At 33.1% G+C, this 12,308-nt stretch overlaps 2 protein-coding genes across 6 annotated transcripts in view; one reads left to right on the top strand and one right to left on the bottom strand.

Moving 5' to 3' along the window:
- The window catches only part of LOC144850042 (carbonyl reductase [NADPH] 1-like), a 93,939-nt gene that overhangs the window by 503 nt on the left and 81,128 nt on the right, over positions 1-12,308 (bottom strand). The window contains exons 1-6 of one of the 5 annotated variants that reach the window (XM_078707221.1): positions 5,850-5,958; positions 2,538-2,807; positions 2,335-2,447; positions 1,862-1,987; positions 1,530-1,604; positions 1,276-1,417 (exon numbers count right to left, since the gene is read on the bottom strand). In XM_078707221.1, coding sequence (XP_078563347.1) covers positions 1,276-1,417; positions 1,530-1,604; positions 1,862-1,987; positions 2,335-2,447; positions 2,538-2,807; positions 5,850-5,870 — 747 coding nt within the window. In that variant the 5' untranslated portion in view covers positions 5,871-5,958. Of the gene's footprint in view, positions 1-1,275; positions 1,418-1,529; positions 1,605-1,861; positions 1,988-2,334; positions 2,448-2,537; positions 2,808-3,069; positions 3,213-3,630; positions 3,981-4,290; positions 4,436-4,551; positions 4,678-5,035; positions 5,149-5,242; positions 5,507-5,849; positions 5,964-12,308 lie in introns of those variants that run through there. The other 4 variants (XM_078707213.1, XM_078707247.1, XM_078707237.1 and 1 more) reach the window with 4 other exon arrangements.
- On the top strand, positions 6,072-12,106 carry LOC144850033 (solute carrier family 25 member 44-like). Its single transcript, XM_078707200.1, has 4 exons — positions 6,072-6,137; positions 6,821-7,529; positions 8,055-8,194; positions 9,253-12,106. Exons 2-4 carry the CDS (start codon positions 6,923-6,925, stop codon positions 9,442-9,444), a joined length of 939 nt encoding a protein of 312 aa, XP_078563326.1. The 5' UTR covers positions 6,072-6,137; positions 6,821-6,922; the 3' UTR covers positions 9,445-12,106.

Below are 12,308 nucleotides of genomic sequence, written 5' to 3' on the forward strand. Positions count from 1 at the left end.
TAAGTTACGCGCAATTTTATGAATTTCGCGTATTTAACATAAGTTAAAAACCAAAAGTCATTTTGTATTGACACTTGGTGAAAATTTAAGTCATATTAAGGGCAAACTTTCTATGGATTAAAAATTGCACGTCTCACACAAAGTTACGCGCGCACGCGCGTTTAAAATTTCAATATGCGAAAAATCAATTTCTAATCAACTTTCTATGCGTTTCATGTCATTTTGAGCATGTAAAAAATTCCCACGCGCGCGCAAATTTTTACGCGCGCGGTGCGCACGTAGCGTTAAAACATGCTTTTTTCGCGTGATTTATGTTTTTCCAGTCATTTCTAATAATTTTACCAACTTTTAAACAATTTCGACTTAAAATCACGTCATACGAGCACGTGGAATTAGATAATTTACGCGCGTTTTTGATGAAAAAGTTCAAAAATTCGTCAAAATTATGCCTTTTTTTAAACAGTCATAGATTCTAAACTACATGGTTAATTTTATTTTTTATTACATATTCTGAAAGTAGATGAGTTGTAGATATCGAATCATGCATCGATATGGCTAACCCGACATTTTGACGTCATTGTATGGCCACTCGAATATAAAATAGAGGATTTTTGTCTCTTACGTCATAGCTCATCACATTTAATAGAGCGCATCTCCACTTATCGGTATTCCATTTCCCGTTATTTTTTTATATTGTCTAGGTCAATCAATTACCTTTCGCATGATTTACCATTTTTAAAATTTCGATGACCTCATCATGTTCAAAAGCGTCAATAACTTTGGTCACTTTTTTCCATCTATTCTGCACTGAATGTAGTACGTATACAATATAGTGTTATGCTTAATATTTCTGTATTCTGTAGACGTGACACAAAATAGAGAGCACACTAAAATTGTTCCAATGGCATAATCGTTTTTCTGTGCTCAATATTCTAACGTATGACGTGCACGTGCAGTTTGCGTGGCGGATAACCCGAATTCGTCAAAGTGACGAGTTCAAATCTAGTCTTAATTTAATCTTATCCTAAATTAATATGAATTTGTGAAATAGTTTTGATAAAATTTAACAACAGTTACTATACTGTATGTACATTCAGGCCAGGAAAGATTTTAAGCTCTGACTACACTATCAAACTTTAAGTGACAAAAAAAAATGTGATGTGCCCATATATGGACATGATGATGTCATATCACTACCATATTTGGGAATATCACTACCATAGTTGAGCACATCACACTTGTTTTTAATAGTGTACACAGGAGGGCTTTACTTACACAGTTGATAAGAATATCCTGTCTTGAGGTGTCTGCACTCATGGCTGCAGCCTGGATCCTTGTTATGGTGATAACTCCAGCCTTTGATGTACAATATGCAGATCCTGCATATCCTTCTTCCAATGTCCCCTTTTCTGCACTCCTGCCAAATAAATTTAAGACATTTAAAAACACTTCAGAAAGGCATTCTTAATCATTTAATTATTTAGAATGCATATTAACAAATTCCAATCAATGATATAAGAGTTACTAACGAAATAAATTCTCCATTAGGTGTACAATATCCAGCAACCCATCCTTCTTCTTTTATTGTCCCCCACTCTGCACTCCTGCCAAATAAATCACGTGTACAAGAAAATTTTAAATAACATCTAGACTGTCAGTATTCGTTTTCTAATGGTTTTGAATAATTTATTATTTTAGTATGATTATAGAAACCTTTGGATATCCCATTCTAAACGCAGTGAAAAAAGGCGTCATTTGACCAATCGTGACACGATGGATGATCTTCGCGTCCTGATTGGTCAAATTACTTGCATTGCCCTTACGGTCAAAAAAGCTTTATACAAAATATAAAGTAACTAACGTAACAAAGTCAGCCATCAGCTTATTAACATCTTCCTCTGTTTTTGCCTGTTTGAAGGCTTGCTGAAGTTTGGGACTCAACTTTTTGTACATCAATGCTCCCAGCATACTTGTTAAATGACAAACTCTTATGAGAAAAAAAAGACAAACATTGTTATAGTGAAAACAAAAGTACACGCTTCTTTCTGAAGGAAAATAGTTTAAAAAATAACCTTTTTTCATCCCCAAATCTTTTTCAAAACAAATTTAAATTGCTCATTGAATTTTTCCAAATGTCCGTTTTCATTTTGTGATTTTTGACCTTTGTTATATTTTTTATATCGTTGTAATCTTTTTGTGTTTATGTGAGGCCTCTTGTCAGCATTCTGTTTTAGGTCACCCTCTATAAACAAGATCAAATAAAATTATTTATCAAATTTCTATTAAATACTGTATAAGCTGAAGCAAAGTCATGGGGTGTCGGGCCTTACTTACCTTCCATGCGAACGTATCAATGGGAACAGGGCATGGCAGACATTTAATGTTCCAGTGTAGTTGGTTTCTATGGATATTTTAGCTTGTACACTAAATGGAGTAGTATCATTTTTCTAGAAGAAAAAATAAAAATGAAATCTGAAATGTATATGATATTCATATATATTTAAATTAGCATCATGATGAGATGATGATGTTAATACCTTATAATTATACGCAATTGCAGCATTGTTAACAAGTATATCTAGGCCTCCATGAGTAGATTTAAGAAAATCTCTCAAACGGTCAATGCTCTCTGATGAATCAATGTCCAGCTGATGAAAGTGAGGGTCCAGTCCTTCCTTCTTAAGTTCTTCTACAGCAGCTTTTCCTCGTTCTTCGTTCCGTGATGTCAAATAAACGATACCATTCTGAAGTTCTTTGCAAAGAGCCTTCACAATGGCAAAACCAATACCTTTATTTCCCCCAGTTACCTAAAAGAAAATAGTTGATTTTTAAGAATGACTTAAAAGGAACTATTTTAAGCAACACATGTGATCATGACGTCTTGATTCGACATTTTTTGATATAGTATTTTTATCAGACAGCAAATGTTTATCTTGTTTTCGTCGATCGTTATCGTCCTAGTAGTACTAAAAGCAAGTGAGCCTGAGATCTACCCTCTCTCTCCCCCTAATGCATGACGCGGGTAAATAGTACAATATTCACTTCTATTATTATGTAAACGATACTCACCACGGCAATTTTTTGTGACATGACACGTAATTGATCTATACTGATAGTGATATGACTCAAATGTGTTTATTCCGAATGTTGATTTCTTACTTTGGCTAATCTTAGTTTTACATAGCCGATATTTCCTTTTGTATAGAGACAAAATATGGCGCCTGGCGGGTTCAGAAGGCTACAGTATATTGTGAACGTGAAATAATTTTCCATTAGGGACACCACAATGTCGAATTTTCTTTTATGTGTATGCATGCTATTGTTATTTAAAACTGAATGTAGCAATACAATTGTTACAGAACTTACAGAAGAGCCCATAAAAACGTCTACACATATTATAGTCAGTATAATATCTTGTTCATAACATTTAAGGCAAATGAATGGAGGCTCGAGTGACTTCCTTATGTCTAATTAAAAGCATCTAATAATATAGAAACAACGAAATGGGAGACAAAGAAAATATTTCAGATCCAAACACTTATTAATCCATCATGGCCCTAGACTACCTCTAGCCTCTAAAATCTCTCCTACTCCGTTATTACAGAAATAAATGCCCATTAGCAAAACAACTTCTCAATTTGAAGCTTTGTTTTATTCATCATTTATTGTTATTGATCATTATTAATAATTTTAATAACAAAATAATAGCAGTAATTGAAATTATATTTATTATTATTATTTTATTATATTTTATTTAGCTACTATGATAAATAAATGTTACTAGGTCAGCCAAACAACACTCATATAAAGTCTTGGTAGACTAATTACCAAGTTTCAACTACAGATTTGTTAGAAAGGTGTTTCCCATTTGGTCCTGCTGAAGGTAACAATGCACAATACACTGGTGTTATGGCGCCCTCATCTGGGGTTTTAGTTCCTTTGTGACTTGTCATGTCAGTATCAACATAACCTGGGCAACACTGCAAAATGAAATCAAAGGAATCATCAATGACATGATTTTTATTATCAATCTTAAATTAATATGAATTTGTGAAATAGTTTTGATAACATTTAACAACAGTTACTACTGTATGTACATTCAGGCCAGGCAAAGATTTTAAGCTCTGTCTACACTATCAAACTTTAGTTGACAAAAAAAATATGATGTGCCCATATATGGATAAGATGATGTCATATCACTACCATATTTGGGCATATCACTGCCATATTAAGGCACATCACACTGTTTTTGTCAAACTAGTTTGATAGTGTAGACAGAGCTTTACTTACACAGTTGATAAGAATATCCTGTCTTGAGGTGTCTGCACTAATGGCTGCAGCCTGGATCCTTGTTATGGTGATAACTCCAGCCTTTGAGGTACCATAGGCATTTTGTACCCATCTCTCTTCACTTAATGTTCCCTTTTCTGCACTCCTGTCAGATAAATCATGTTTTTAAATGACATTCAGACTGGCTGTTTTTAATTATTTACTTATTTGGCATGTATATTAAAACTAATAAAAGTGACAACAAATATAAGAGCAACTAACGCAACAAAGTCAGCCATCAACTTATTAACATCATCTTCTGTTTTTGCCTGTTTGAAGGCTTCCTGAAGTTTGGGACTCAACTTCTTGTACACACGTGGTCCTGACATACTTGCTACGTGGCAAACCCTTATGAGAAATAAAACAAGTTTTAATATAATTATGTTTTTATTATTATTATTTAATATGTTTTTAAGCTGTATAACGTTGATAACGATGACAAACATATACACTTCACTCTATCTAAAAGGTGATTTTATCTAAAGCTCTGTCTACACTATCAAACTTTATGCGACAAAAAAAATGTGATGTGTGCCCATATATGGACACAATGAAATGAAATCATATCATTACCATATTTGGGCACATCACACTTTGTTTGCCGAACTAGTTTGACAGTAGCTTAATAACTAGTTAAGTGAACCAATGCTAATAATCCAGGGATGATAAGTAACTGGAAAGATAATGAAAGCTTTTAGTCCTTTACCTTCCATGCGAACGCATCAATGGGAACAAAGCGTGACAAACATTTAATGTTGCAGTGTAGTTGGTTGCTATGGATACCTTAGCTTGTACATCGAATGAAGTTGTATCTTTTTGCTGGAAAATAATAAATGAAAATAATCACATTTAAATAAAAATGCAAAAATAAGTGTTTAAACTTTGTGTGAGCATACAAAAGTGTGCGGGATACCTTAAACGCAATTGCAGCATTGTTAACAAGTATATCTAAGCCCCCATGAGTAGATTTAAGGAAATCTCTCAAACGGTCAATGCTCTCCGATGAATCAATGTCCAGCTGATGAAAGTGAGGGTTCAGTCCTTCCTTCTTAAGTTCTTCTACAGCCGCTTTTCCTCGTTCTTCGTTCCGTGATGTCAAATAAACGATACCATTCTGAAGTTCTTTGCAAAGAGCCCTCACAATGGCAAAACCAATACCTTTATTTCCCCCAGTCACCTAATAATAAAAGAAATCAAATTATTATTATTAATTCGTTATTTATGTTTATTAATAATATTATGCATGATGAAGAAGAGCTGTAGTGTATGGCTGGGGAACTTTTTTTTTTAGCCTGTAGTAGGCCCTAGTAGTACTAACCCCTACTACTAGCCTACTAGTACTAGGCTAGCTAGGCCATCATGTCCTGGCGGTAGCCTACCTACTTACCACTACACCACCCTTTGTAGCTGCTAGCTAGACGAAGACCTGACTGTAAATGTATTTAGATTTGCATATAATAATGATGATGATATGTAAAAACAGTATAATATAAAACGACAATAAAAAAAACGATACTTACCAAAGCAATTTTTTGTGACATGATTAATAATTTTAACTAAATTAAGAGGCCTAGCCTAGGCCTATTCTGCAATTCAAAAACAACAACACGGTGTACACTGAACCGCAGAACCACTATTTACCAAATGTGCCGAGTCGGTCCACATTCGTCATTGATAAGTTAGTTTCAATTTGTAGCATAAACCAATAATGAGAGGTGAATTTTTATTTTTTTATGGAAAAAGAAGACTGTCCGGCGGAGAATCCAATTTCCCTTTTTGACTTTAGACGTATTATTGTGTTGTATCTTGTAAGTTTTATGACTTTTTTTCTTGGTTTAAAACTTTCTAACAATAAGCCTGCATAAATAAACTCTATAAACATATATAAGAATAATTGAAAAGTGGTCAAAATACCGTGTTAGCTAGCCCACTTAGTAGGCCTACTTTTAGGCTAGCCATCATGAGGCCTATATAGGCCTACTGGCCTACTATGCCTTTTATAAATTAAGGGTAGGCTTCCTTGTTTGTGGGCGCCGTACTTAATAGCCTAGCCTGAACCTGCCTACTAGGCCTAGACTCGACTGGACTTCGATAGCAAAGCTAGTAATATATGTAGTTAGACCGTGCCAAAATAGTCAACCAAGCGTAATATTATTATTATTAATAATAATATAAATAACAGTATAATTAATAAATTATTTGATTTGTAGATTGTTTTTTTTTATCAGCAACTGTATGTACTGTACTGTAATTTGTAAATACAGTATACTAATTATTGTAAACCTTGTTTTGCATCAGCAAGATACCCTTCATCAATATTCTGCTGTTTTAATATCATCACAAATTTACCTCGGCAACAGTCAACCGTGCCGATAGAAAACTTCAGATTAGATGCCCAGTCAACCAGGTGTACCGATAGTCATTTCTGTAGTACTGTAGTTATTGAGTTTAGTTCAAAAATATTTATTTGTAAATAATTTTCTTTTTTTAGAATTTGTTTTAACGTATGGATGCTCACTGATGGTTCTGTATGTTGCAGAAAAAGTAAATATTTACACAGGCTAGTGTTCAATAAGTTTGTCTTCCAATCGCAATGATTTCTAAAACTACTACCGAAACAGAGTCCAAGATTATAGAATGGGATGATATGGACAAGACTAAATTCTATTCATTTGGTATCTTATTTGCATTATCAATACGGACGGTTCTTTATCCTACCACCTTAATCAAAACAAGACTGCAAGTACAAAGTCAGAAATCGGCATATACCGGTACTTGGGACGCAGTAAAAAAAATAGGACGTTACGAAGGTATACGTGGATATTATAAAGGCTTTATGATCAACACGTTTACGATATTCTCAGGACAATGTTACGTAACTACTTATGAATTGCTACGTAAAACATTTTCTGGTGCTAATAATTTTACAAAATCTTTTATCGCTGGAGGTGGAGCGTCGCTCGTGGCGCAAAGTATCACCGTTCCGATCGACGTCGTGTCTCAAAGGATAATGATGATTGGTCAGTCTGTAGACGGAAGTGTTGCGAGGCAAAATATATCGTGGAAGCAGACAAGCTCGATTGCAAGCGATATTTTAAGGACTAGTGGTGTACGTGGGTTTTACAAGGGGTATACTGCCTCGATTATGACTTTTATGCCAAGTAGTGCTCTTTGGTGGCCATTTTATCATTTTTATACAGGTTAGTAAATTGCCATGCCCTACACGTTAATAATCATCTTTTCATTAACTATACATCACATGGTAATGAATACTAATACTGGTACTAAATTCATTGAATAAATTTAGATTTTAAATGACAATTTTTATTTTCTTGTGTTGGTTTTTGACTAGCCTGTGGCACACTAAGTGAGATATTTCCTATAAATATGAAGTATTTGACTTAACTCAATAAATATTTAAGTATTTCCCTTAAATTGTATTCACTTAGGATAGGATTTTTTATTTTAAGGGTAAGTGTCTCCCTTAGCTTAAGTGTGAATGGTGAATAAGGCCACTGGGTGTTGTTGAATACAACATTTAGCAAAGTTTGTAGATATACTGTTTGACACAGTTTGTATGAACCAAATTTAATATGAGTGACTTATACCTGCATAGTATGGTTGAAGATAGTATTTATTTATTGTTGAAAAATGTAATAATACAGTATACACTATAACATCAATATTATTATTATATACTCTTTTATTATAATTCGTTTTTGCAGATAGGTATAGCTATATAATTAAAGACGTATTAGATTTTCCAGTACCTCACATTGCAATACAGGCCTTAGCTGGGCCTACAGCAGGCTTCACTGCAACCACAGTCACCAATCCAATGGATATAGTGCGTACAAGACTTCAGGTAATAGCACAAAAATGTCATATTTTTAGTTTATTGTGTGTGCCACCGTAGTCAATTTGTTACTTGGCAAAATTATAATTTTTCATAGTATAGTACTTTGTTTGTTTGTTAGGAAGACAGTGGATACAATTTTCAAGTTATCATTTTGAATTTTTCAGTATAAATAGGTATATATTTACAGAACATGCCTATTGAAATTCATAAAAATCAGTTTATTCAATAAAAACAAATCAAGTTCTGAACTTCAAGTAAAAAGAAAAACCTGTATTCTTTTAACATGGGCCAAAATATCAACATACGCCCTCTGTGCCAATATTTTGCCGAGTCCTTCACTCAGTTTCTGAGTGCTTTCATTTATGTTGTTGAGGGTGTTGAATTGTGGTAAGGTTTGATAATAAAAAGCCCAGCTTGTTAACCATGAAAAAAATACTGGCATATGAATTTATAACATTAGAAATTCATTATGCTATATTTGAGATTGGATAACAACCAAAAGTAATAAAATTTAATGCTTATTGAATTTGCATTTAAGGAAACCAGATGTGTTTTTGTAATCTACTTTAAATTAAACATGTACAAAACAATTTTTATATTGTTTTTTTTTAAAATTACAATATTGAATGAAAGTAATATCATTTATTACGGTATTCTTTTCGTTCTTATTTCCATTCATCATACACAATCACAAACATACATAAATAAGCATAGTACAAAGAAAAAAAAAATATTAATATTATTTAGCACAACAAAATGATAAAACCTCTATTGAAGGTACACCTTTATTTCTCTTTGTTCATTTGGTATGATAGTGTCCCCTTAATAGTTTGTCCCAAAGTAGGTTTTATATTATTACTGGCTTTACGTCTTATTGTTATTTTCATTTCTGTGCCTTATATATATGTTCTGTTTGCTTTTGAATGTTTTGTTTTGGCGTCCCTGAAACAAGCTTTTTTGGTGACGCCACCATTTTGGAAATAAATGTTAATTTTGATTAATTGAATTAAAATGAGCATATTTGATGACTGTACTTATTTTCAATGATTATATTTCTTTCTCAGGTTCTTGGAGGTGATTCAATAATTGGTTCATTTAAGAATTTATTTCATGAGGAAGGGTTGAAAGGTTTCACCAAAGGACTAAGTGCTAGGTACCTAGCAACAGTACCAACGAGCCTCATCATTGTCCTTGGTTACGAGACACTGAAGAGGGTTAGTTTGCGATCTGAATTAAAAGAATTGTATGAATGGTAGATTTAATTCCTTTGTTTCCTGCTTAAGCTCTGATAGATAACACTATCAAACTTTATGTGACAACAAGATGTGGTGTGCCCATATATATGGACATGATGATGTCATATCACTACCTATTTGTGCATATCACTACCATATTTGGGTAAATCACCACTAGTTTGATAGTGTAGTCAGAGCTAGATTTTGATTTATTAAAAATTTAATTCCAACATTTTGTAAAATCCATAACCTGAGGCTTGTACTGTTGTAACTCTCCACTTATTAGGCTCAGAGTTTCCTTGTACCTAAAGCTCTGTCTACACTATCAAACTAGTTTGACAAAAATAGTGTGATGTGCGCAAATATGGACCAGTGGTGATATCACTAAATATGGTATTGATATGACATCATGTACATATATGGGCACATTACATTTTGTTGTCACATAAAGTTTGATAGTGTAGACAGAACTTTAGAGCATGGAGGAAAACTCTATGCTTAGAGCTATCAAATTGTATAGCTCCATGATGATTGTACTAACATGTTTTTTCAATTGTGCATTATAAGACAATTCCATTAACAGATGTACTGTATATCCTGAAATTATTAATTGAGTGAATTTAAACTCACTTTTTATGTATGCTGCTTAGCTACTATCTAGCTGCACAAAAAGCAAGGTTCTTTTTACTTTTTTGTAATTAGCATCCCTGCTATGATGTCCTCCACACGGTGCGACAACATTTAGAAGAACGCACCTGAAAATGAACGAATCAAGGAGGCCAGCTTGTACTATGCATTTTAATTGTTCTAATATTCCAGATTATGAAGTTTGTATTACATTTTGATTATTAGCACTAAGTAAAATTTTACAAGTATGAGTGAAATTTATTTTAAAAATTATGCGATATTTTAAGGATATTAACATATCTTTGTGAATATTATTAAAAGGGGCAGATCCAAGATATTTTAAAAGGGGGAGTACCAACATATTATAATGGTCTGTCCAAAATAGATTCTTCATACCAAAATGTAGTTCATAAATTCATTTTATTCCCATAGTGCTATCCACCTGAATCTGCCCCTGATTTAAAATATTAATCGTGCTGACAATGTAGAACCATTCGATGTAAAATAATAAATACTGTATATAGTAAATTGATATGCAATAATACCTCAACACAAATTTATTTTACACTTAATATATAATTTAACATTGGTATTTAATATTGGTATATATATATATTTAGATATAGTGTTTCTGCAATTATTTTAAGCTGTAAAGTGCAAGGAAGGACGAAATATAACAATTCAACATAATGTGCCATAATGGTACTTTGATACATGTACCTTGAAATCGTCAGGGCGCCCTCTCTAATTGAAAACTACTTTATCTAGGACTTTGATTTTAGTATTTTATATCTGGGCGGGAGAGGGTGTTTGATTGAAAGTACAAAAGTACAGTTTTGCTTTGTGTGCGCGGTTGGTGTGGGGGAAGATTTTCTTTATTCAGAGATCTCACTTTCCCTGCCCTCATTATAATGTAGATCGTTGTTTTATGAGCTATAATTGATAAATAATAATAATAAAATAATGAGCTTTATTATCTAAATTCAAGCTTGGTTCCCAACTAGCGAAGCAACGTGCCCTTTCAAAAATGCCCTTTCAATAATTGTGTTTTCCCCCGAGAAATCAAACCTGCGATGTTTGCAGTACTTTTGTTCCCACTTGTGATTAAGTGTCGTGATTGGTCAAAGTAGCGATAGATTATTCGAACAGATGCGTGTCATTGGTCAACTCGCTTGCGTCTACGTCCTTGCGTTGCGTCCTAGAGTGGGAAACCAAGTATAGCCCTACAACACTTTGCGTCGATATGTAATTGCGTTGCGTTCTAATGGAACCACGCTTTAGGAAGTGGTTTCATAAACGTTATATAATAAGAATTATTGAATAACGTATCAGAATTGATCTCTTCAATGATTGCTATTTTTATTATACTAGTGTACAAAATTATGGTTGTGTAAAAAATCGTTTTAGGTTTTTAAATCCATATGTATGTACTACAGTTATAATTTGTTATTTTAAAGTGGTAACTAAATAACAATAAATGACAGTGTTTGTAGCTTTAAATTCTGAGGTTAAAGCCAACAGAGTTTGCAGTGGTAAATGAGTGAATATTTTAGCTTTTACAGTATGATAATAATAATAATTTATTTGGAGTTTACACTTTTACAAAACTGTGGAACTCGACTAAATGGAAGGTGCATCCATAAAAAAGGACAACATCATATACACAAAAAAATCATGATATAGTAAACAACAATTACAATAAAATGTCGATGTAGGTCAACATGTCAAAACAATTCGACTACAGTAACTACAATACCATTGATAATTATCACTACAGCAGCAGGAAACCCACTGACACCTAACAATACAAAACTACAAGAAACTAGATTTGAACTCGTCACTTTGACGAGTTCGGGTTATCCGCGCAAACGCAACATGCACATACTTAACTATATGAACCTCGACAATTATTATGCCATCCTATGACATGAAATAAATATGTTTACAGTGCTGAATTGTACCTATTATGTAGCATACAGCATATTACAGTATTTTACAGAATAAACTGTATATGTTATATACAGTGTAGCATAGACGAAATTACGAGACCCATCTTTTAAATGCAATTATTAACATGATGACGTCATCAAATTGACATATAAAATAACAATTTTAGAAGATAATTATCTAATTAATTACATTAATACAAATTTGAAAAATTTTGGGCACGTAAAAGTGAGATGCGCTCTCGTTTAAACGCAATGAACTTTTACGCAAGAGATGTAAATGTGACTTTTTGAATTCAACTGGCCATATGA

Source organism: Antedon bifida, chromosome 1 (genome assembly GCF_963402885.1).
Source record: "Antedon bifida chromosome 1, ecAntBifi1.1, whole genome shotgun sequence".
Lineage (NCBI taxonomy): Eukaryota > Metazoa > Echinodermata > Crinoidea > Comatulida > Antedonidae > Antedon > Antedon bifida.

Coding starts and splice junctions, on each gene's coding strand:
- LOC144850033 (XM_078707200.1), top strand. CDS start 6,923: ATGATTTCTAAAACTACTACCGAAACAGAGTCCAAGATTATAGAATGG. Junction 7,530..8,054: donor ATTTTATCATTTTTATACAG/GTTAGTAAATTG, acceptor TCGTTTTTGCAG/ATAGGTATAGCTATATAATT. Junction 8,195..9,252: donor TAGTGCGTACAAGACTTCAG/GTAATAGCACAA, acceptor TTTCTTTCTCAG/GTTCTTGGAGGTGATTCAAT.